The sequence below is a fragment of the Nannospalax galili genome, unplaced genomic scaffold (genome assembly GCF_000622305.1).
Source record: "Nannospalax galili isolate Female #2095 unplaced genomic scaffold, S.galili_v1.0 scaffold70, whole genome shotgun sequence".
Taxonomy (NCBI): domain Eukaryota; kingdom Metazoa; phylum Chordata; class Mammalia; order Rodentia; family Spalacidae; genus Nannospalax; species Nannospalax galili.
Genome location: NW_008328543.1, coordinates 63,570 through 90,812, shown reverse-complemented (window position 1 = coordinate 90,812; position 27,243 = coordinate 63,570). Strand labels below are relative to the sequence as shown.

General features: G+C 37.8%; 1 protein-coding gene across 7 annotated transcripts in view; it reads left to right on the top strand.

Moving 5' to 3' along the window:
• LOC103729463 (protocadherin-15) overlaps positions 1-27,243 on the top strand; it is a 1,150,197-nt gene that overhangs the window by 1,074,628 nt on the left and 48,326 nt on the right. For all 7 annotated transcript variants that reach the window (XM_029560656.1, XM_029560654.1, XM_029560663.1 and 4 more), the window contains 3 exons: positions 9,652-9,731; positions 15,344-15,437; positions 24,693-24,821. In XM_029560656.1, coding sequence (XP_029416516.1) covers positions 9,652-9,731; positions 15,344-15,437; positions 24,693-24,821 — 303 coding nt within the window. The remainder of the gene's footprint in view (positions 1-9,651; positions 9,732-15,343; positions 15,438-24,692; positions 24,822-27,243) is intronic.

Genomic DNA, 27,243 nt, shown 5'->3' with positions numbered 1-27,243 from the left:
TTGGAAACCCAACCTTAATCCTCTGCAAGAGCAGTCACTGCTCTTAACCAATGAGGCCCTTAAATTTTAAAAACACATTCGTTTTATTATCTCCAATAACTCTTTGCTTATCCAATAGAATATTATTTACTTTTGTTCATTTGGATAGTTGATCATTTTTATTTTTCATTTCTAGTTTTATTTCATTCTGTCCAGAGGAGGTGTCTGATATGATTTCTGTTCTTTTAAGTTTATTGAGACCTGTTGCATAGCCTAACATATGACCTATCCGAGAGAACTTTCCACATAGTCTTGAGAATGCATCCTCTCCAGCTGTTGTAGGAAATGACAGGTCTTTGACTCTCAGACCTATTTAATCTGTGCTATAATTTAATACCAGTGTTTCATTGCTGATGTTTCAGCCTAAATGGCATGTCCTTTGGTGAAAAGTGGGGCCTGAGCCTTGTAAATGACCCTTGTATCCAATCTCTCTCTCTTCTTCAGGTCTAGTAATGTCATATTTGTAAAGTCATGTGCTACAATTTCAGCTGCTTATCTAGGTGCAGTTTTCCTAGGTTTTTCTGAATTGACTCCTTGATCACTATTTAAGGACTTTTCTACACATGTTTAGAGTATTTTCCTGAAAGTCCGTTTTTATCTTACATACAAAGTAATCCCTGCTCATCTCTATTTTCCCTTCAGCACAGTAGCTTTTTAAATCCCCCTTTTTCAGTCTCATAAATTCTTACTGCGGAAACATCTGACTCATCGGCAGCATATTTTTAAATCTCTTGTTAAACCTTTGGTTTGGTTTTTGTTGGATATTTTTAAGCCACTCCTCCAGTCTGCGTCTTTTAATTCAGAATTTAATTCATTCACGTTCAGTGTAGTCACTGACTCCTGGCATTCTGTTAACGTCCCTCTGGTTCTCTCTAATTTCCTTTGTTTATCTTCATGCTTCCTGTTTTGCTTGGTTTTTCCATGGTATTGATAAATTTGTTCCCTTAGTATTTCTCTTTTATGCATTTGCTCTGCCACTGGATTTTATAGTCTTGTATGTTTTCATGCTGGTGATTTCTTTCGTAACTTCTAGACATTGGAGCTCCTTATACAGCATTACTAACACATCTGATGGTGATAACTTGTTTTTGTTTGTCTTGGGGAGGATTTCTCTCTGATTTCTGAAAAAAAGAATTTTGATGTTGTCAATCATTCCCCTCCTCTGTAATGCTTCTTCTGAAAAACCTCTTCCTCCCATGCATATTCCCCAAATATGTCTAAGCCACCTATTGTTGCTAATTTAAATTTTTTCTTACATTTTGACTATACTGTGCTTCAGAGAAGACTTATTAGTGTCAAATATATTTGGGATCCTTTTCTTCCTATACCTAAATATACCTGTAATGGGGAAATTCAAGGCATTAGTTAACCCTCTGATTTGCCTAAGCTTTTTCCTTCTCTTCAACTTCTAAAATTCTTATAAATTGAAAATTTGTTTATATAATTTTGTCTCATTAGTCGGGTACATTCTTCTTTCTTTTTCATTTTTAAAATTTTATTTTCATCTAACTGAATGTTAGGGAAGTTCTGTCCTCAAGTGCAGAGGAGCTACTGTCCTCTGCTTGAGCTACTCTGGTGAATGGGGGACTTGCTTATGTTTTCCATTTAACTTACTGAATTCTACAGTTCTAAAAGTATTGGTTTTTCATATGGCCGCTGTCTCTTTGCTGAGTATCTCAGCTGTATCATTTTGTTTTTATAAATTATTTATATTTTCTGATACTTCACTGAGTTTCATTGTGATCAGGTTTAAAGAATTCTTCAAATTAAATTTTTGTGAATTTCATACAATACATTTGATCATATTTAGACCCCCTCCCCTATCTTTAAGGGAGTGACATTAAAGAATTTTTTTCAGGCATTTTTGTAACTTTTCTTTCTTTATGGTTTCTTAGTAAAGAGTTTTGTGTTCCCTTAGAGACATCACATGCCCTTCCTTTTCATACTCCGTGTGTTAACAGTTGCCCGTGTACAGATCACTGGTGTATCAATTCACAGAAACTCTCATAGAGAAGGACTTCCTCTAAAGATGTGTCCTGGAATATGGGTTTGGTATCACCTGGGTGTAATCATGTACTCTACACATAGCACCTCAACTTTCAATTGATGATGGCCTTGGGAATAGTGTGTTCAGTGTGAGTCAGAGGACCTATCCACTTTGAGAAGGCATGCAAGGAGGACACTACAACAGCCTGGCAGGTGTCCTTCACACAGCTGTCAGGGAGAACACCCATATGTGTCTCCTCTAGGGGGGCTCTGCAGGGGCATGTAGGTCACTTGCATGGCACAGGAAGGCACATGTCAGTTTCCACAGGCAGTCAATGATATGACCACTCCACTGTGCCAGGCGGGTATGCTGCAGCTAGAGCAGTGAGACATTTAGTCTTCCTAGTCTGAGCCAGAATGAAGCTATTCCAGGGTGCTCCAGGAATGTGTCATGCAGCAAGCATGGAAGAATGCTTATGTGCTGTGTTTTATGTGTCAGTCTCTGAAGTTTATGGGAGGCAGGGGTCCCTCCAGTACCCCTAGGTAATATGATAAAATGTATGAAACAAACACCTGTCATTCTGAAGGATATGAGGACATTGAGTCACCACAGCACCTAAGAGGGAGATGTGCACTGATGTTTATGGGTACATAGTTGGTTGTGATCTATGGAGGAGGAGGGGGTAGAGGGAACCTTATGAAGTTGACTTCCTCTCTGGAGCAGTACAGTGAATACAAAACTTGGAACCTACTGTGGACCGGTTATGACTGGTCTTAGTAAATGTAGTAGACACAACTTCTAATTTCATGCAGATTACCTTTTAGTAGGGAAAGAAGAAAATTAACAAAATATGTACATTATATAGAATTGTAGGCAATGAAAACAGATATGGGGATAATTCAGAAGTGAAGTTAGACAGAAAATACCTAAAGAATTTATTTTTTATACTTTCATAGGGAAAGTATACAAAACCAGAGACACACATACTAGATGTAAAGTTGTAGCGAAGGTTCTGTGATACATCACTGAACCACTGAGGTGTGTTCTGAGAACTGTGCGGTTAGGCAATTTCATTACTGTGTGAACACCAGCATGCATACACGAATCTAAGAGTCCTAAAATATAACCTGTTGATAAAACCTCATAGGACCAGAATTGTGTTTGTGATCATCATTACTATGTACTACTATGTCACTATAATTCCTCTGATCAAAATTAGTTACATTGAAAGAATTTGACTTGACTACAAACTTAAATTTAAAAAAAAATGCTATTCAGAGCCACAATGCAGATTACCTTTTAGTAGGTAAAGAAGAAAATTAACAAAATATGTACATTATATAGAATTGTAGGCAATGAAAACAGATATGGGGATAATTCAGAAGTGAAGTTAGACAGAAAATACCTGAAGAATTTATTTTTTATACTTTCATAGGGAAAGTGATACAAAACCAGAGACACACATACTAGATGTGAAGTTGTAGCGAAGGTTCTGTGATACGTCACTGAACCACTGGTGTGTGTTCTGAGAAGTGTGCGGTTAGGCAATTTCATTACTGTGTGAACACCAGCATGCATACACGAATCTAAGAGGCCTAAAATATGACCTGTTGATAAAACCTCATAGGACAAGGATTGTGTTTGTGATCATCCCTACTATGTACTACTATGTCACTATAATTCCTCTGATCAAAATTAGTTACATTGAAAGAATTTGACTTGACTACAAACTTAAATTTAAAAAATTGTGGATACTGCATGGAAGATAGTCTGTGAGGGAAGTAGGTGAGATGTGATGGAGTCTGGCTGGCATACTGCACCACTGCTATGGTGGACAATGAGTTGTATGTGAGCTTCAGGATATCTTTTAAACTTTTAAACTTGATATTTTATCATTAGGGAAGAAGAGATAGTGATTCTCAGCAGACCAGATCATTTTGAGGATTAAGTGAGATGTGATATCTACTGTCTAATGTGTCCCGTGGATATAAATTATAACCATCTTTATTTGAATGGCTAATTTTGAATAGTTCCATTACTTTAACATTTTTTGTTGTTCTTGAAAGAAATACAGATTTAGAATTGTACATCTATTTAGAATGGATTAAGTTTCTTTGTGTCTCAACATCACTAATTCTGTACAGTTAAGTAGAAAATTACCTGGACCTCATGCATTCTTTCTAAATCTGCCAAAATTTAGCTACTTTCCTTTTAAGGTTTCCTGGGTCACAGAAATTTTCCCATGTGACACAAGTAAATATAGACTTGTGTTAACCACTATTCATTTCTGAGTAGATATACTCATTTTTTAAAGCTCATTTCTAACCCTTTCAGCAGAGTCTTTGCTGCTACTTTTTAGCCTAAAGCATTTCACATGGACTCCTCAGCAAAAGACTGTTAATCCAAACCAATTCTGAAAGAAAAAGAGGTATTTGGGGAATTATGCCTTTCTTATGTGTTATTTTCAGTAGTATTGTGTTTTGAAGCACATATTTCTATATTTAGCTACATTTCCAAATTTCAGAATTGTGTGTTACATATATTATTTACATATATTTATGTTTCTGGAATATTGAATAAGTATACCTACTTTTTGAAATTAGACTTATTTTGCATAGTGAATTGTGTATCAGAATTAAATGACAAAATACATCTACTTTACATAAATAGAATATATGCATTAAATCATAGTGAAATATATTTATGAATATTACCATTTTATCAAGGGCCAACAGCTAAATACCAGGGGTGAGCACATATTTTTTAAGATGACGTTGTCCTAAATAAAAAGGCACAGTTCTTGAACTCAGTTAATAGCATAAATCAGAACTTGTTTGCCTAAGTGAGAAAGGAAAGCTCAGCTAAGTTCATTGATTTTTTTTTATCTCCTTTAGCATCCTCGGGGGCTGGTACTTTGCCTTAATGTCCTCTGGAATGTGTAGAATCATTTCTGTGTATAAAGTGCACTCTACCAGATGGCATTAGATGGCTATAGTCCTCCATAACAGGAACAAAATATTAGTTTCTAGAAGATTTGTTTCTTTTTCAAATTTTTTTGTCTGTAAGAGAATTGTTTACTTTGAATAGTTATTTCACACCTCTATCAAATTGACAATTCAATATCAAATGAGTTTAGTCATCTGGTTGAGTTGTCTAGAAAGAGTTGTTTTCAAAGGTGTTGTTCATCCTTCAAGTAAATAATTAAAGAAATGCTTAGTTTTATCAGAACCATTAAGTTAAACACATATTAACAAACCACCAGCTATAGACTGTTACTTGCTAGCCATCCAAAGTAAGCATCAGTTATTTAACTGAGATTAGTAACCAAGTAAACCTGAATATGTGTCTTCTATGTGCCAAGCCAACAATCTCTTTCCTCTCATCACAGGACTCACTGGACAGATTGTTCTTCTTGGCCTTTTCAGTTGCTAGAATGCATCTCCACAGGACTGACTTTCATCTGTGTCCCTGTATTCAGTCAAGTACTGAAGTTTCACGTAATTAGCATTGCTGTCCTGATTACTCATTTATCAAGGGAAAATTTACCCTCTCTCCTCTAGATGTTCTTCTTGAATTAGTTCATACTTTAAATCCTACATTTTTAGTTAACTATTTTGTTTGTTCCACACTAACATGTAGGTTACAAAGTTAGGGTTTTATCTGTCTGTTCACTGCTAAGGACCCAGTATTTAACATAGGGAAGATGCTCAATAAATGTCAATTAATAAGTGAATATGGCACCTATGTTTATTATTTTCCTTATTTGGTCCTTAAGTATCTTGCCTCAGAATAAATGGATGACCCAGCAGGCTGGCTCTACAGCCTCCCAGTAAATTCCCCAAGAGCCCAAGGAAGACAGATGTGGTGGCACTTTTTAGACCTTGATGAACAGGTTTATTTTTTACTTGCTTTTTGAAAAATAAAAGATATAGGAAATGCTTTAACCTTAAAGAACAGAGTTTCTATTTATTAAGTAGAGCACTCCGGTTGAAATGAGGACAGAAATAGTAGCATAATTTAACTCTTCTGCACTTTCTATTTACCAACTAAATTCCTCTGAGGCTTAAATGAGATTGAAATTTCCTAACATAAACACTGACTTACATGAATAAAGTCACAATATTCACAAAGAATTCATCCACAAAATTCACAGATTGTGGTTGTTCTGAAACATTAAATGATTCAGAGGACAGCGACGTGGCTCAGCAGGGAGATTCCTGTCACTGAGCCCGATGACCTAAATTTGGTCCCTAGGACCCATATAGAAGAAGGAAAGACTCTTTTCATGGCGTATGCTACCCCCACAATAAATAAATGCAAATAAAAGATTAAGTACTGCAGGCTGAAGATGCAGCTCAGAGCTAGAGCTTTTAGTAGGCAGAGGGTCCTGAAATCATCCCTAGCACTGCAAATACACAAAGATTGAATGTTAGCCTTGACTTAATAGTTTGTTCATACGGATGCCTCTTGTTTTTTTAAAAAATTATTATTATTATTTATGTGTATGTATGAGTATACTGCCTGCATGTATGTAAGTGTACCCATGTAACACAATGCCTGCAGAGGTAAGAAGAGAGCATTGGATCCCCTGGAACAGGAGTTATGAATGGTTGTTAGCTGCTGTGTGGGTGCTGGGAATTGAACCCAGGTTCTCTGCAAGAGCAGTCAGTGCTCTTAACTACTGATCCATCTTTCCAGCCAGATCTCTTGTTTCTTAACATATTAAAAAAAAAAAAAAAGAGCAGCTACAAACCAAAGAACAAATGGAAAGAACTTACTGATAATCATAAGTGAACGACAGAGCAAGTAAATATGATCAACAGGGATATTTGTTGTAAGCGTTTTAGTGGTAAAATATACTCTCTAAGCTCTGTTTTTAATCTTTTTTTTCTACAAACAGAAATAAGAGGAAACTATCAACTCACTGAATCATTTTTAAAATTTGTTTCATATTTTATAAGATCTTATTGTAATTAACTATAGAATTTTAAATTGTTGGTCTAGACTTAAATGAAGTGTTTCATGAATTTTACTCTGGTTCATAATTTCCGTGTATTTGGATATTTGTATTCTACTTGGTGTGTGCACATGTACATATACATATGTCATAACATTTACCTGAAATAAATAATATTTTGTCCTGGAAATAATCACTTTGTTCACTTACTTGAAAATATATTATTATGAGACTTGTTACTAAGAGTGTTTTTGACACCATTTATGAGGTAAGAACTTTGTAGGGAAGGAACTGGGCACAGTCATCCAGACATAGCAAACATTTGAAAAGAGCCAGTAGAATTTGCTGATGTGTTGGACTGGGGGTGAGGCTGAGTCAGGAAGGTGAAAATGTGTAGTGCCATACATGGCACTGAGGGGTCAGGAAAATGGGGATGGGGTGAGGGAAGGAGGAAGCGTGGATGGGAGGTGGTGGTTGACGCACTAGTCCTTTCTAAGAAGTGAAGCAGTGAAAGCATCTGGTTCTTTTTTATTAGCATTTCCTTTAATGTGGCAAGGAGTGTGGGTGCCTGCATGTGACAGCACATGTATGGCAGTCAGAAGGTGTGTGGGTACCTGTATGCGAGAGCACACGTATGGTGGTCAGGGGACAATGTGCAGGAATCAGTTCACTCCTTGAAGACAGGTTGACAGGTTTGGTACAAGAGACTTGAACCCCTGAGTCATCTTGTTCGCTCAGCAAGAGGCTCTTTTTTCTTTCTCTATTTTGACCTCTTCCCCCTTTTAAAATGTTGGTTAACTACAAGAGGGGATTTGAAGATTTAATTTATCAAACTGAGGCTGTGTTTTATGCACAAAGGGATATTAGTACCTAAATCTGCAAATTTGAGGGAAGGGTAGTAGAGAGGCTAAATGAGAGCCCATGGCATCACTCGATAGGCATTAACATGGACTGCATGGAAATGCATGGAATCCAGTGGGAGGGGGGCCTGGGGGTGAATATATGGAGAGCATCTAAATATGATCAAGAGCTATTGTATAAAATGCACAAAATTCACTAAAAATTTTTAAACGATGCTATTTAGAGCTGTACTGTTGGATGAAGTGACAAATTATTGCAGTCCAAGGTCAAGCCATCAGAAAAATATAAAAGAAAGTGTTATAAAATGAAGAGAGACATGCATGATGAGAATATATGGCCCTAGCCTCAGGTAAACTCAGGAGAATATGAACCATGGGAAGGAGGGGGTCACATGTGAAGCAGACTAGACAGAAACTGGCAGTCAGGTAATAGGAGATGTTTATTACTATCAGAAGTGTTGGCATTCAGCTGCCCTTTGACTCTGGACTAGGCATTATCCTAGAGGAGCATCTGACCTTGACAGGACTGTGGCAGCTTAGAGCTGTTATGCATAGTCAGGGTGTGTGACCTGTCAGAGAAGCTCTGACAAGAACAGCCTCCCCACCCACTGGGACTCAGATTGCACACTGGACACTGATTGGCTGGTGGTGTTATTACTCCTCCACTAAAGAGAATCTAGTGACTGCTCATTCCCCATGCCCTCCGACACCAAGGCAGTGAGTGCCTGCCAAGGGAGTCCTGGGTCTGGGTAGTAACAGAGAGATAGAAGTCATCTTACCCAGGGAGTCCTGTGTCTGGGTAGTACCATGAGATTGAGTTCTTATCAACCTATGGATAGTTTTGTCTCTCTAGGGTCATGCCAAAAAAGTTCCTCTGACATCTCTCACACAGCTTCCCTCACACAACATCCAGAGACTCTGCATCCATGACATCAGTCATATAGAGGCCAGAGCATGTCTCTATCCATCACTTCATTAGGGGATTTGATGGCTTTTTGATAAAAGGAACTATTAAACGTTTTAAGAATCAAAAACAGACCTCATCCCACAACATATGTTTGTGTTTCTGTTTTGGAGAAGGAATGACAGACCTCAACATGAGAAGCATCAGGTTTTATTTTCTTTGACTTACGGTCAGGAAAAATAAAAATACCCTCAATATCAAAATAGTTTTAAGTTTAGGATTACCCAAATAAGAGCCTTGGCATATCCTTTCTGAAGTTAAACCTTTCAGTCTGGATTAACGTTTTTGTAATAGTTCTCATTTCTATGAATGAAAAATTTGTGATACAATCACTTCCTTGATAAATGCATGGGTACTTTGAATTCAAGCTCTCTGGCTCCAAATTCAAGATTCTTAATCAGACAGTTTGCCAGCCAGGCATAGTGGTGCATGCCTTTAATTCCAGCACTCAGGAGGTGGAGGCAGGCAGATCTCTGTGAGGTTGAGGCCAGTCTGCTCTACATAGCAAGTTTGAGTTCTAGGCCAACTGGAGCTACAGAAAGAAAAATTCTTAAATAATATATTGACAAATTGTTAATTTGTTTTGTATAAATTGTAAAGATGCATTTTAAATGAAACTGTTAAGTTCATTAAATTATGTAAACTTTAAGAAAACTATTCCTATAGGAAAACATTATTCCTGTTTCATACAATCCTGTACAATTTCAGAAATACTAGAATTCAGTATGAAGTTCTTTATTCAGTATCTTGACATTAAGCTACACTTTAATCCTAATTCTTTAACACTTTTAGTTTCAAACTTCCATAAATTAGTTGTTAATTGATTTATGTTTTCTCTCTGAAGGCAATTGACCGAGAGGGAGACCCAATAACATACGCCATTGTGAATGGAGACCCTCAGCGAGTTTTCAATCTTTCAGAAACGTAAGTTACAAAGAAAATGATTTATACCTGATTTCGCCCTTTTAATGTCAAGCAACATTCTATTATCAAGAGAACTGACTGCTAATCAGAGACTCTCAGTTATTTGTAGTTTTATTTTACATTTTTCCCATGAATGCTAATGAGCACTAGGGGGTAATTCTAAACTCAAAACCTTTCCCAGGAGACTGTTTATTTATTGTAAACATTTTTTTAACAAATAAAATCCACTGAGGTGGAAACATTTCACTTGCAGGCAAAGCTTGGGTCTAATTAGACACCTGTACAGTTTTTAGCTACTCACAATGACAAGGACATTTCCACAAACAGAAAGTAGTATCAGCACTGACTTGTTCATTCAAAGTGAGACTTGGTAGCAAGGTCCCCCATCTGCACCCCCATAGCCCCCCAACCAGATCTCATGCATTCTGTCACATATGTTAAGGCCTAGGCCTATAAGTCAGTCAGTGTGAGCCTGGCCAACCTGACTGGCATTACTCCCTTAAAGAAGACCAACATGCCCTCACCTAGGAGTGTCCAACTGCTAATAGTTCATTGTCTACAGTTCGGCTTTTTGACCATTTCCCCAGTTCTATGCTGGGTTTTTGTCTGGTTTGAGTTTGCATGGTCTTGTGTGTGCTGTCACCACTGGTCTATGTTCATATGAGCAAGTTCCTAGCAGCCTGGAAAACTCTGCTTGCTGTCATCTAGCTCCCCTGCCTCTTACAGGTTTTCTGCTCCCTCTTCCATAATGGTCCCTGAGCCCTGGGTGGGTGAGGTTTAATACAGGAGTCCTGTCCAGGGACTTGTGGCCAGTTGTGTCTTTCTGTGTTCATCACCCTCTGTTGTGTGAAGATCTGCTGGTGAGAGTTAAGGGATGCATTAATATTCTTTGCACCCCATGTTCCACTATGTTATGTGAGCCTTAGTTGTTCCATTGTAGATGAATCACTTAGGACTAGATACTTCACAGACACTTATTTCATGCATTTGACTGGTTTTGGAAGTCTATAATAGCCTCCATCTGTTGCAAAAAGAAGCTTCTTTGCTGGGTGGCGACAGGTATACTTGTCTGGAAGTATAAGGACCCATATTTAGCATACATAAGAAATTATGTTTGTCTAGAGAGGTGACAGACATAGGTTTTCTCTAGGATCTATGTCCTCTCCAGCCATGTGTATTTGACAGTATTTACCGTACCACACATGAGTTTCCACCCATTGAGAGAGTGTTAAGTCCAATTAGGTAGCTATTGATTACCTCCAAGATAAAAGTGCCACTATTGCACCAATAGAGAGAGTTTGCTGTGCTGGTCCTTGCTGTGGTTGTTGCCAGCGGTATTTTTGGCTTACTTCTCTCAACACATTGTAATCACAGCTATTGAAAAGACTGGGAGATGGCATCAAAGAAGGTGATCAGAGCAGGCATTGAGGCCAGCCTGGTCTGCATAGCGAGTTCCAGGCCAGCTGGGGTGACAGGGAGACCCTTTCTCAAAAAGACAAAAATAAATAGTATTTTAAAAATTAAAAAAGATGGTGATCAATTTCTAGGTGTCACCTGCTTCTGCTCTGTACTGTCAAGGTGATCAGATGTGAGTGCTTGCTAAAGAACTGGCTTTATGCCTTTCTGATGTATGTGTAGAGTTATAGTACCTTATTCACTGAAGGAAGGGAGAGATAATTTAGACATGATTATAATGATATGGCCAAAGTCTCAGTCTGCAGAACATGTGGTCTTAATGCTAAATCAAGAGGACAGTGTGTGGGTCACTTTAATGATGAGCACTTATAATTTCACATGAAATAAGAATGAGTCATTGAGACATGACTTCTTATGTCTAGGAAGTGCCCAGAACAGACAGATCTATGTAGAAAAAATGGAGAGTAGTTGTAATTTGTGAACAAGAATTGGTAGAGGATAAGGAGCGGGTGGGAATTGTGTTGCATGTGCACATTGTGTCTAACATCTGACTGCTTTCACAAGAATATGTTTAGCAGACATATTGGTTCCTTTTTTCCCACATAATATGCCACTGTATGCATGAAGAATAATGTGTTTATTTATTTATTAATGGAAATCTGGGGGTGTTTTTACACCTTTTGGTTATTACAAATGCTACTGTAATGAACATACAGACATGCATAAATATGTATTTTCCAGTTTGTTTGTTTTGAGTATATAATCAGAAGTAGATTTGCTAGGGCATTTTGTAATTCTGTATCTTATTTTTTGAGAAATGACTAAATGTTTTCACCAGTGACCAAATCATTTTATATTCTCACCAGCAATACATGAGGACTCCAGTATCCCATTTCGCACACATTTATCTTCAAGTGTTATTGGTACTACAGTTTTACTTATTTAATTATAGCTATGAATAAGTATGAAGTGTTCAGTGTGGCTTTGATCTGCATTTAAGTCAATGATGACACTGAGTATCTCTCTATGAGCCCTTTCCTCCCTGCTTACTTTCTTTCAAAAAGTGTCCACTCAGAACTTTTACTACTTTTTAATTGAGTTGCCTCTTGGCTAATTGTAAGAGTATCTTGTAGTACAGAAGCCAGAGGCTTATTGGATATAGGATTTGAAAAACAGTTTCTTCTGTTTTATCAGATTTTCACTTTCCTGATATATAAAATTTATGTCATTTTGAGTCTAATTTAAGTAATAGTTTAAAGTACTTTTACTTTGGATTTTTGTGTATCTATCAAGCCATTGTTGAATCCACGTCATAAATACTGACCTCAATATGTTTATGTCAGGTTCTTTTAGTTTCATTTCTCACATTCAGATTATTGACCCATTTTATGTTATTATTTCACAGAGTGTGAGGTAGTACTTTAATTCTTTTGCAAATAGATTTACAGTTATGATACTCTAAGTTGTTTAAAAGTCTTGTTTTCCTATTGAGTGGTTTTGGTGTCCTTGTGGAAACTTTACCAGGATTTATTCTGGATTCTTAATTTTTTCACATTGGTTTATATTCCAACACACTTTCGGATGCCAAAACTGTATACCATGTTTTCACAACAGGATCTTGATGTGCTTCAGCCTTAAACTTTTACGTAAGCTGTTGGGTTCTTTCTTGCCTTACAGTGATTTTAAAGAATGCCCAGTACTTTTCTTCCTTGTGTGAGATTCAAGTTTAATCAAAGACAAGTGCTGAGTATTATTTCTTCAGACAACTAGCAATAGTGTAGGTAAGACAGCTACAACTCTGTGGAAAGAGCTAGGTGTGTCCCTCCACAACAGTGTCCAGGTTGTCTCTGTTCACCCTCACTGCTGTTTTCAAGACCAGCACAAGTCAAAACAAGTGGAAACACTGTAATGCTCTCCTATGATGCTTATGTTGTCTTTTACTTTTTTGTCTTTCACTTTACTTTTTTTCCTTTGTTTCTATAAATATCTGGTGGGTCTTACTCTACCTCCTTGATATTATGTTGTTCCATGGAGAGGGTCTTTCTTGCAGAGTTCCATCAGACTTGGGTCTGACTCTACTTCCTTGATCTCTGATGTTCTATGGAATTGCCTTATTCACCACTTCTACTTCTGAGCCATTTTTCCAGTCCTGTAAAACCCAAGTAGCACTGTTACTGAGAGCTCATTAGAAGCCATGGACTATGAATCCATGAAAGGTTTATTGCACCTGTGATGCTGTCCACAGTATCCTGGCCTGATGGGAATGTTCTTTCTGGCCAGTTTTACTAGGATTCCATCAAAGAATTTTCACTTTTCCCATTCTATTAGAAGGCACTATCTACTTCTTACATTTTACCTCACTTCCCAATATTCTGTTCATCTACTCAACTGCCTGCAATATTGAGTCAGAATGCATATAGCATTTTAAGCAAGGAAATGTCTCCATCATAATCACAGGAATAGGAAACCATGGTCCAGAACAGGAATGGTATATGAAGTTCCAGTCACCGTCTATGTTTGGGCCCTAGGGGAGTTATCGAAGAGGAACATGGGAATAGAAGGAGCCTAGGCGGACCAAGGCAAGACTGTGGTTCAGTTTTCAGGCTTCCTAATTTCTTACGTTATAAGTTATGAGTCATTCTCAGAACCCAAAATTTGCCTTGCTTTTCTCTTTGAATATCATCACAGAACAAGATTATCCAAAGCATCTGTGATATAGAAAGTTGATCCAAGCCTGATTATTGTGAACACACCCTGGAACAAGTTTTCAGTTATTTTGGCAAACAGAATAAAATGGACAACAAGCAAAGACAGTTTCAAAGCTGAGCCTTATGCTCTGAGCTCTTCCAAAGTTCGCATCATCAACAACAAAGAAATGACAGATATACAGTGTTCTTGACTCATTTGTTTCCCTTGACTCTGTTCTAACTGCCCCAAGTGGTGGGAAGCATAGAAATTCCATTCTCAGAATAAAAGGCGCAATAAAACGAAATCTACTTATCCATCAAAAGCAAATTAAGTTTCTACACTTGATAAGTGTTTCAGTGGTTTATTACAGTAAGGTAAACTTTTCCATTGTGAGTACTTACTACAGCTAAATGAAAATGTCAACTGCTCTATCTAAGTGTAAAACCCAAGAAATTCATGCTGAACTTGTTTTAGAGAGCAAAGTATTTGACTAAATTGTTTTAAACATGATATTAGAGAATAAAATACATATAAGGGAAGATTTATTCTAGAAAATAAGGGGCAAAATTAATTCTAAATATGAAAATGTATCCAAATGTTGTTCCTGTCCTATTTTATATAAATTAAGAATCACTCTAAACTTCAGAGAAGTAACAAAATGATAAATTGCTTGTGTGAATTTGTATAATAGTAAATGACAGAATGAAGGCTAATTGTAACATAGTATAAAGAATATAAAATATGTAGCCTGATTAATTTTTGAAAACAATTATATATTTAAATATGCTTATAAAAATTAAAATTAAAATAAAAAATTGAGCATGTCTGCAGATTTAATATGTCCAGTATGTTTTCTAATTGCATATAAATTCTGTACTTTGAAGTTATAAAGGAAAATAAACTTCATCACAGAATTTATCAAAGTTAGAGCTTATTTCGTATTCTAGAATGAACATGCTGCAGTGATTGGAAAATAACCAGTACTATTTTTAAGGGACCAGTCCCTGCCTCTGAGAATTCTGATGTTGCTAGGGAGCAGTTGAGTCTTTATTTTGAAATGATTCCACCTAAGACATCTTTCTTCCTGAAATGAATTAAGCATAGTTTTGTTTATTAAAAAAATTTCCACTAGAAAGTAGTGTATCATCTCTGGTATAACATTTCCTTTTGGAATTTGCCTTTATTGCTGAGAATCTCTATGCCCTTAAAGAGACATTCCCCATTCTCAGCACAAATCCCGTGTCTTGCGTAAATATTCAGGCTGTGATTACTGAGAGGGAAACCATCAGCAGTAACTGTCCAAACAGCTTTCACATCATATACACCATATATATGGAGTCCATATGTAAGCAAAAATATGCAGTATTTTCATTGTGGGGAGGAAGGGTGAGGAACTAGAGAGAGAGAAAAGAGAGAAAGAGAGTTTGAGCTCCAGGTGGAGTCATCCCCAAAGCCAGTTCACTGGGCATACTACATCTGTGTCTTTTTGTTTCTTTCTCTGCCATTAGTACTGGAATTCTAACCCTAGGGAAAGCACTGGACAGGGAGAGCACAGACCGCTACATCCTCATCGTCACAGCCTCGGATGGCAGGCCAGATGGGGTAAGTTTGCTCACTGGGAAAGGGTTTTCAAAGTAGTATTATGGAATCCTGGGGTCCTGCAGCCCTACATTCTAAAAAATATGTTACAACTGTGAATTAATCTTTCTTACCCAGAGAGCAGGGCTCCCTTGTCCAAAGTGCTCTTAACAGTTGCTCTGAAGCCGTTGCAGTGTCTCAGAATTTGATCTGAGGAACAGACTTTCATGATGCTCACTCTTACCCAACTTGGGGAAGCTGAACTCTGATTTTATGTAACAAGCAATCCACTGTCAGTCACTAGAGCGGCACCACACAATGTGTTCTGATGTCCTTACTCTGTTGGCATGTCCTCCACCAAGCTTTACTCTAACAGAGGCAGGACCGGGGTGGGTTTTGTAGCTAACTGCATTTAAATGTTTAGGAACTTGTGTCATTTGTGGCTATGGGTATGTATCACTATGATCCCAAGAAACCCTTGATTTCACTGATTTAAATTAGCTGATAATTCTAGAGACAGTAGTTCTATTATCTCTGGGCCTAATAATCAGTTTTAAGAATTAGTACATTAGTTCCATCTTTCTGGGACTTGTTTGCTTTGTGGTTTTGTTTTTGAGGTGCTAGTGATTGAAGCCAGAACCCTACTGGAGACTCTCTACCATAGACAGCACCCACAGCTCTCTGGAGTTTTTAGAAACCCTTTGCCTAAATTCATTCAGTAACTTTGTTCACAACTGCCACGTCCTGATTTCAAAGCATTGTAACATTTCAGGGATTGGTAGTGATTTTATTTTCTTTGTGCTTCCATTTTTCATTTTGTGTACGTGTAAAAGTGTATGTGTGTGCATGTTAATGTACATGCAAGTGCACATAGATGGGGAGGCCAGAAGTCAACCTCAGGCCTTTCTTGAGAAGTCCTCCACTTTGCCTTCTGAGACGGGCTCTCTCACTGGGACATGGGGCTCAGAGATTAGACTAGGATGGCCAGTGAGCTGCATTAGTCTCTGCATTGTCAGCCTGGGACAACTAGCACATGCCACCCATGCCTGGCTTTTTACATGGGATCTGGGGTCAAGGTCAAGTCCTCGTTGCAAAGCAGGAACTTCACAGACTGAGCCATCTCCCCAGCCCTCATGCTTCATTTCCTCCGGCAAGTGCTAACCTGTCCACTCAGCACTGCTGTCTGGAAACAACTTCATACCCACATGGAGGAACGGGGAAGGCCACCCAATTCTACTAGTAATATAGGCCAGTTTGCTGGACATGAGCACGTTGGTCTCTATGAGAACTTGTCTAGGTATAGGAGAATATGTTCCTAACATTTCCCTCAGTACGACTGCTGAAAAAGTATACCTTGATGAAAATATATTATATTGGTATATCAAAACTTTGATAGTTTTCATTGAGATGACAACAATAAATAAGGATAATTGGTCATTATAATCTTCCCATGATGAAGTATTTGACATTTGTCAGAAATAGAATAAAGTATAATGCAGAAAATAAAATACACAGAAAAACTGAAGGAATTCTGAGCCAAATGAATTAAAGGAATCCAAAGGCTGATTTCATACACATTATGTCCAATGTCTAGTATGCCTGGGTTATAGGATGTACAGATATCAGAGTCTCAATAAGGAAATGAGAACTTGACTGAAGATTGAAGATTTCTGGGTCACCTGACCAGCCAATAACTGAAGAAGAGGGAATATTATTTAGCATAGGGTAAGAGTTTAAGTATAGTATAGTAAGGGGTATTCCAGCCAACCCTGGGTATGGGAAAATGAAGGACTCACATAACTTTGGGATAAGTCAAAATATCAATAAAAAATTAACAGCAATGATGCCACCTAGGAAAATTGAAGCCAGCCTTAAAAATAAAATTGCTTGGTCAGTAGACCAGGATCCAGGTTATGGACTCATATCCAAGAGAATTTCAGAAAGAGAGATTAAATTTGATAGGCCATTAAAAAAAACTGGAGGGCATGAGGTGAGGGGTATGGGGGGGTAGGGCTGAGAGGTAGTGGGGGAGGGGTTCTGAGGGAGAAGGTCTGAATAGGATCAAAATACATTGTATGAGTCTCAAAAGATCAATTAAAAATCATTTAATAAATAAATAAAAGTTCTTAGATAAGGGAAGATGTCTGACCATGTTCAGATGTCTTCCCTTCAAAGTATGGTGATGTTCATTCACATAAGCCTTGTGTTCAAAGAATGTGTTGTTCATTCATTGTATATTCAGGTCTCCTTGGTCAGGTGACTTAGCAGTTCCAGCCTTTCTTTCACTCTTGTCATCAAGATTTCATTAAGCTTTAAATTTTTGCTTTTTGAGGATAAATTCTATATAATTTTCTAAAGGCTATATTGAAAATATTGAAATGTTAAAATTTCAACTAAGCATATTTTCTTTAATTTAATTACTTACATAATTTAAGATATATATTTTCAAAGTTTTTATTTTTAATTATGTGCATGCATGTGTGTCATTATGTAGATATGTGCACACAGGTGCAGGTGTTTATGGAGGCCAGAGAAGGGCCAGAGGATACCCTAAAACTGGTGTTACTGCAGTTGTGAGCCACTGTGCATGGGTGCCAAACTGAACTTGCGTCCTCTGTAAGAACAGTATAATCTCTTAACCACTGAGTCACCTCACCAGACCTGGGAGATACATTTTTATGAGATCATGTGCAGTCAGTTCCTGAAGAGAAAATTATACAGTACATATTCTAAATATTCTATATTCTAATAACACTTATCTAAATATTTGAACTTATATTTTTATGCAACTATTAAAAACCTTATTTTCTTTCCTTCCTTCTTACATCGTTTTTATTTATTTTTTATTTATTTATTTATTTTTTTGAGACAGAGTATCCCCATAGCCCCAACTGGCCTGGATCTCATTGTGTAGATTGGGCTGGCCTCAATCTTACAGATGAACATGCCTCCGCCTCCTGAGTGCTGGGGATTAAAGGCATGTACCACCAAGTTGGGCCGCAAAATAACTTTTAAACATAAATAGCCATGGATTTTTAAATAAATATTTAACATGAGCCAAAAGTGGTCAGGCTTTAATTAAATAAAAATGATTTTTGAAAAACTGGGCAAAATTTCTATTTGTTTGTGGATATAATTTGGTTATCAATGAATTTCTCTTCCTTTCTTAGTTCCTATCCTCCACTTTCATACACTGTCCCTATATCATCTCCCCCTTTAGGGATGGTCCCAGTGGGTCAGGGATGGGCTGAGGAGGAAGCCTTTGCCCTGTGTGTTCCTGACCCTCTGCATCCCTCCTTCCTGCCATAATCCACAGAAAGCTTTCCTTCCTTTTCTCCATCTTTATGGGAAATACCCTATACCTGTTTCTCCCCCATTCAAAAGTCTCCCCACTCAGACTTAATGGCAGGAAGAGCATCTTCTTTCCATCATGGAAGAAACTCAGTGATCTGAGTGAGGCTACCTTGGCTCTTGATAGCGTGGCTGCAAGATCAATTATAGTTCAGCACAAAAATACTTTATAGTTCTCTAAGTAGTATGAAGTAGTATGCCCATTGCTGAATTTATACATTCCCTTGTTTTATTGGCATAAACATGATTAACTCTTAAATTATGCATCCTAACTGCCTCAGTCTTTAAAATTTCTCTTTTTATGAAAAGAGATATCAATAATAATAAAAAATCAATTTTTATTCTAATACAGGAACTTTTTGTTCTATAAGTAGATCTTCTTTTGCTGTTTTGCAACTGAAAAATATCAACCCGTTCTTGGTAAAAGTAAATAAGAAAATAATTAATAAAGATGTGTCCTGTTGATGAACATGGCAGACACATTTCTCTCAAGGAACTTACTATGTAGAAAATCTATATTCTTAAGTAATTCTACTCTATTAAAGTCCATAACACTGGGTCATATTTTAAGAAATTTCCCTGACGAAAAGTGTCACTCAGGATAGAATTAACTTTTAACATATTCCACATTCTTGTTTTCAATCCCCAGACCCTCCAAAAAATTTAACTTTTCATCTTTAAGACAATCTCTATCAGTTCTAGAAAGATAACTGTGTTGTTCAGAGCACTTTCTGTTCTTGCAGAAGACCAAAGTTCAGTTCCTAGTGCCTACATGGCAGCTCATAGGCATCTGTAACTCCAGTTTCAGGGGATCTAATGCCCCATCCTGGCCTCTGGAGGCACTGCATGCATATAGTCATATAGTACACATACACACACTCACAGGCAAACACACACATATAATAAATTCTAAAAATTAACATCTCTATCAATATGGTAAAATATCAGCAGATGCTTTTTCTTTGGAGATATGGTAAGTCTGGGAGCCTATGAAAAAAGCTATAACTTTAACTGAGATCATTTTTCAAGATTTTTTAAAATTAAAACTTCTGTTCTCTGTTGTGTCTCACCAAAAACTTCTCATAAGCATTCACAGTGGGAATGACTAAAGACTGTAAAGTCTGAATTCTCTTCTCAATGTTTTTATTCAAGATTTAAACCCCACTTGGAATACCAGTTTTTAAAATTTACGTATTTTGTACTAGTTTGTTTCTTTGGCTTTTTTGTTTGTTTGTTTGTTTGTTTGTTTTTAGAGACAGGTTCTTCCTGTAGCCCAGCTGGCTTGGAACTCACTATGTAGATCAGGCTGGCCTAGATTTGATGCCTCTGCCTCCCAAATTCTGGGATTAAAGGCTTGTGCCACCATGGCCAATTAAATACCATGTACTTTATAAAATATTTCTATATATGACTATATGTGGGTGCATATGAGAATGTACATGCATGTGCCCATGTGTATTTGTGTATGTATATACATATTTGTGTATGTGTTTATATGTGTTTGTGTGTGCATGTGTGCATGTGTTTATTGTGTATGTCTGTGTGCACATGTCTGAACACATTTGCACTTTGTAAAATTCCCCAATGTTCGTTCTTCCATTATTTATCCCTGTTATATCTAGTACATATTTATCTTATCATAAATTTATAAGTATGTATTTTCTTTTAGAATTATATCAATAGAAAACTATCATCATCATCATTCATTTTTACTAATTAATGCACTTTGAAATTTAAATGTCTTAGTTATCTTTTACTATCAAACTATTCTAAGTTTAATAAATTAGCTTGATTGACTCAACAAAATCTGTAATGGGGGGAGTTGGAAAGAAGTGAATATCAAAATACACTGTAAAAAATTCTCAAAGAACTAATATAATATTTTTAAAAGTATATCTAGTTTTAAAACTACAACAGAAATAAAATACTTTTAATTGATCTAATTATTTTGATTTAAGGACTTTGTGTGGATTTGTGTATGTTGCTTCCAAGACTGTGACATTATATCTTACACTTTATGCTGTACTAAACCAAAGATGCTACATTAATGTCTATTTGAGAGCCATGAATATATATATATATATTCCTACTGCCTGCCATGACAGAAACACTTCCTTCTGTTAGTTAAGAACAGAATATAGACATTTGTCTACTATTGTACTTAATACTGAGTGGACAGTGGCCACAGGTGATAGTGATGGTATTTAGCACTAAAAATATATAGTTTTTCTATTGAGTGTAATTGTAAGTGATGCAACTTTTAAAAAATTGAGTATTCTCCAGGCATGGTGGAGCATGCCTTTAATCCCAGCACTTGGGAGGCAGAGGCAGGTGCATCTCTGTGAGTTCATGGTCAACCTGGTCTACATAATGAGTTTCAGGCCAGCTGGGGCCACAGGGAGACCCTGTCTTAAAAAAAGACCAAAAAATTGAATATTCTTATTAATTCCTTGAGGATTTCATTCAATGTACTTTGGTCATATTCACCCACAACTTCTCTCCTTAACAACTCCCCTGCACCTACTTAACCCCCAACTTCATGTCCACTTTAAAAAAATAACCCACAAAGAAAATAACACATTTCTTTGATAGGAATTACATAGCTTCTTGTCAATTAGATTTATGAGGTTTATATCTGTTCAACTTAATTGGTGTAATACAAATTGGCTTCTAAAATTAGTTGTGACAAGGATTACCCTCCATATTGTTCTTTTCTCTTACTTTATTAAAATGGTCTATATTTGTTTACTAGTGTTTTAATTACATAAATCCCTCAAGGGGTTGGAGAGATGGCTCAGTGATTAAGAACACTGACTTCTCTTGCAGAGGACCCAGGTTCGATTCCCAGCATCTACTTGGCAGTTAACAACTGTCCATGACTTCTGATCCAGGGGATCAGATACCCTCTCTGGCCTCCATGGACACTGTACATACACCCTTGTATACATGTAGGCAAAACACACATACACATTAGATGAATAAATTAATTAAAAATTAAAAATATCCCCAATCTATCTTTAATATGAAATACAATCCATGTTGAATCATAGTGTGACCATCTTCCTGACCAATTTAAAACCCTACATCACCATGTTCTGGAGTTAAAGGACCTCTAATATTTGAGCATGGTCTAAAGAATGCAGCCATTGGGTGTAAAGCTAAGAAATGTGTGCTGCATTGATCTGATAAAAGAGGTCTTCACATCATTAAGAAGCATGTAAGCAGACATTATTCTGCATCAGTTTTTGGCTTTGCATTTCTTTAGAGACATATATTCTCATCATTTAATGAAAAATTCAATAAAATATGAAAATCTATTCCCAAGTGGTCCATCAGTCCATCCCTAGTGCTGTCAGGCCCATGTTTTAGTTGGTGACTGAGCTATCCTCCGAATCCTCAGTTAGTCACAAGTCACAATCATTGACAGTGGATCCAAGACAGGTCTAAGTATCCCATGCTGTATAGGATAGAGAAAGAGAATTTAGAAGAAGAGAGAGGGGTAAGCATAGCATACTAGATTGATAGGAGATACACACAGGCTGGCATAACAGTGTCCAGGGAGCTTGAAGGAGATCCAGCAAACTCTAGTGCAGCCGCTCTGAATTTTTTGATTTCAGGCTGTCAAATTTAATACCTTGTTCACCCTTGGGCAAGTGGAAAATGCTGCAATTGTAAAACGTTAAAAAAAAAAAAAAAAAACATGTTTCACCTCTACCATAAGTTGTAAAGAAATAGCATTTGTTAATTTTTTGTAATGAAAGCAATGAAACTTTTTTGGAGAATAGTTGAAAAATATATAAACATTAAAGAAGAAAATAAAACTCTTAAATAAAATAAAATAAAACACTAGGACAAAATAAAATTACAAGACTATTCCATGTAGTCAGAAAACTTTTGAATTTCTTCATGTAAATTGTTTGTATTTTTTCTATGCATCTTTTGAATTGAATGATTTGATGGGAACTATATGTACAGAATAGGGCACAAACATAGCTGGGCAGCTTGATTAATTCACACAGTGAGAAAACCTATGTAATCACAACCCACTGAGAAAACAGAAGTTAATATTGGTTCTGGTAACTCACTTTAATTCCAAACCTTGGGAGGCAGAGGCAGGTGGATCTCTGTGAGATAAGGGCAAGCTTAGTCTACATAGTGAGTTCTAGGCCAGCAGGGGCTACTGAAAGACTCTGTCCCAAAAATAAAATCATAAATCATACCAAATCAAACCAAACCAAACCAAAATTAAACAGAAATGAGGTAGTGCTCCAGAGTTCTGGCTTTATCATGATCCCCAAGTTAACTCCACCTCCTCTCTGAACATCCTGACTCCTCTTGGTGTATAGAGAACTTGCCTATGTTGAAATGCACATAAATAGAATTTTAGAGCACATAAATGATTGTGTCTGATCTGTGTCACTTAAGCACATGTACACACCATGTGATTGCTCGTGTCAATCATTCATGAATTCTTATACTCCACATTACTCAATTGCATACAAAAAAAAAAAAAAACACTCCACAAACATCTATCAACAAACACTGGGTAGTTTCCAGATTTGGACTACAGAAAACTGTGGTGAGCATCTTTATATCTTTAAATCAAAGCTGTATTGAATGTTAAATTACACAATATAGCTCTGAATCATCAAATGAGGAGCCACTGAGTGCACACAAATAAAGAGAACACCATCAGCCTTCCCTGTGACAGCTCCTTCACAACCCCACTAATTTCCACAGAAATCATAGGCATTTACCAGACCTCTATCTGCCTAGCTAGGATATCTATATCAGGCTCCCTCCACCCTTGACAGGCATACAGCCTGGATTATTCACCCACCCGCAGTTCAGTGTCAGGTGTCAAGTTTCTTTACAAATTACTTACAAGTTAGTAGAAACTGTATACTACTTTTTGTATAAACGCTTTCTGTGATGCTGAAGTTTAAATGTGTCTATATTTCGTAAACAGAATGTGTACCAAACACTCCTGAGGGTTTTATTCTGTCCTTTCCTCATATTTCTTTGATTTGTAATTAACTTTTTATTCCATAGCGTACTGTTATCTTTACAGTGTGAGTTAGGGTTCTCTCCTTCTGTTTGTTCTCTGCCACTTGTGACCTGCCCCACACTATGACAGAAGCAGGAAGGGCCAAGGCTGCATGGAGGTTCCATCTCAGGTCACACATGGAGATATACCTGCTGATCCTGAGTCATCAACCTGAGTAACAGTTTCTGGATGAAGCAAGCCAAGAATTTCCTTGTAATCAGGCAGCGCATGCCAAGGAGAGGCTAACCTGCTCAGTAGTGCCATTGTCTGTGTGCTTATAAAGCAGCAGTTTCATGACTACCAAGAACCTCCCAAGACTCACATTCTTGGTTTAGATGTAAGCCTTGAAAATTTAACTTAACATATTCTGACAATATTAGCTTACCTGAAAGCACACATTCATATGCCATGTTGTTTGTGTGTGTGTGTGTGTGTGTGTGTGTGTGTGTGTGTGTGTGGTGTGTGAGTGTGTATATGTAATGTTTAGACAGTGAATATGTAAATGACAAAAACTACATGGATGGTATATTTCAGGGATAAAGAGGTGCATGTGTGTATAAACAAACGCTTACTACCCATAAAATGTGAACAAGATAAAGCTACCATCTTCTGAAAAGTAAGCCTCCAGAAAAAACCTGACATTTTCATGAGGCTCTATGCCCTTTAATATCATCATCTGCTCCCTCCATTCCCTTTCCTGAGGTGTTCCAAGCTTGTAGGCTGCTGCTGATTTTTTCACATTTTGTTTTTAGGTTTGAGAAGCTGAAGACAAGGTGTAGGAATGAGATGCCTTCCAAGTAGAGGAAAGTCAGCTGCATGCTCAACTGGATTTAAAATGAAAGTAGCGCCTCAAACATTTAATTTTCTACTTTTTCTTTAAGACCTCGACTGCCACAGTGAATGTGGTGGTGACAGATGTCAATGACAATGCTCCCGTGTTCGATCCCTATCTTCCAAGGAACCTGTCTGTGGTGGAGGAAGAGGCCAACGCCTTTGTGGGTCAAGTGAGGGTAAGTGGAACAATCCCAGTTTCTTAGATGTGGTTTTTTGGTACCTCGTTTTTCACACTGTAATTGTGAAAAGACCCAACTAAGCAACACACTCAATGACACGGATAGACATTCTTCCGATTGTTTTGTGGAACCCTAATCCTGCACATTTATTACATTTTGTGATATTTCATAATTTAAACACTGGTTAATGTGATATTATCCCTTTATTATCTAGTCCATGTTATTTTATGAAAAATGAAATATATTTATAGAACCATGTATTTAGTTATGGCTGCAGAAATTCCCACCTCATGATACAGAAACCTAGATGTGAATGTGGTTGACATTACGAACTTGTCTTCAGTCTCTTCTCTTTGTTATGTGCATTGAATATGTACTCTAGGGTTAATTTCTAGGCAGTTCTCCTTCTCCCAGTTCCTGCCTGGACACCATGGCCATTTTCTGCAGTGTTTCTCTGCAGTGCTAGGGAGGGGCCCATGGCTTTGTGCACACAGTAGAGTACCCTACCACTGTGCTACATGCTCAGCTCTGCAGTTGGTAGAGTCAGACTCCATCTGGGCTTAGTCTCAACAGAGCTCATGGTCTGGAAGCCATAGGAAAAGAGACATTTGGAGGTATGCAGCACATGTTAAAGTTCCTGCTGCTGATGCAGCTGGGTGTTCCCCAGGAGTATTGCTAAGATTTGCACTACTGTTGTGAGATACAGAGGTGACACACTGTAAACAAAGAACACTGACTGACATAGCTCACCAATTTCACTTGAGACGGAGCAGCCTGTAGATGTCTGTTGAGGCCATATCATGATACCATCACACAGCCAAGCACCTGCTCATGTGTCAAGCCAGGAGCAGAAAAATAATCGTGAGACCCAGGTCCAATAATCCCTTCTGAGAACACACTTGAAATGACCCAAGAACTTCCCACAGGGCTTCACCTCTTCAATGTTCATCGCCTCCCATTGAGCTGATCGTGGGGACAGTTCTTCGGCATATGGCCTTTTGGGGGACAATCATCCAAACTGCCACACCAGACAAGGAAAGTTTCCTACTGTGGGGACAAAGAGTGAGGCACTCGGGCCCCAAACCCAGTATCAGGCCCTGTTCCTTCCCTTTTCACGTCCTCACTTTGTATAGAGGCCGGGCTGGTGTTCTGCACAAGCCTTTTCTAGAATTATGCCACTTTTATAGTGAAGCATAAGGTCTAGTTTTTTTTTTTTTTGATTGAATTTTTGTGTATTTCAAACAAAACACCTTAATTGTCTTTATACCCTCCTACATCCACATCCTCCCATAGCTCCACCTACTGGATTTCATGCATTCTGTGATTTCTATTAAGGCCTGTCAAGGCGTCCTGCCCAGGGACCCACGCTCTGCAGACTTATTTTCTTTTATTATTTATTTATTTATTTATTTACTTATTTTAAATATTTATTATTTTTATCTTACATGTATGCATGTAATTGCCTGCATTAGGTAAGTGCACCCATGCCGTGCAATGCCTGTGGAGGACAGAAGAGGCTGTCAGATCCCCTGGAACTGGAGTTATGGACAGTTGTTAGCTGCCATGTGGGTTCTGGGATTTGAACCCGGGCCTTCTGCAAGAACAACCAGTGATCTTAACAGCTGAACCATCTGTCCAGTTCCACAGACTTGTTTTTTATGTTTTGGCCATTTATGGCCTATTTTGTTCATTACCCTCTGTTGCAAGAGGGAGCTTTGGGGGTCTGGTTTTTAATAGAATGTTCTCGGACTGCATAAGATTTACTTTAAGTATTGTAGAGATACTGAGACTTTCACATCAGGTCCTGAGATTTTTTTTTTTCATTTTCATGTGTATGTGTGCTTGTGTGTAGTGCACATGTATGTATGTACATGTGTATGCCTGTTTACACATGTGTTGCTACACATGTGGGGGCAGGTGTGTGTGTGTGTGTGTGTGTGCGTGCGCGAGTGGAGGCCTGGGGCTAGAGGTTGGTACCTGAAAGCCTCCTCAGTTGCTCTCCCACCTTATCCAATGAAGCAGGCTCTCGCAGCTACAACCAGGGCTTATTGCTCTGTCTAGTCTCCATAGCCACCTTACTCTGAGAACTCCCTGTCTCATACTGCCATGGATGCAGTTACAAGTGGGTCACCATGCCCAGTCAGTCTTTACATGTATTCTTCAGATCTGAACTCCGGTCATCACATTTCCCCCACAAGCACTAAACTATTGTTCTTGCTCCCCAGCCCAGATCCTGAGTTTGACTGGCTGGTTTGAACCTGTCTTTTGTCCTTCACATCTCTCACAAGACTCTGTCACCCCTAGTTATTCTCAGTGCCTGTCACCATCTCCAACCCATGGAAGAGTGTACCTTAAATTTTCATGCCCTCTCAGCTCACCAGAGTGAGAATTCAGGCTACCATGATGTCAGAGATGCTAA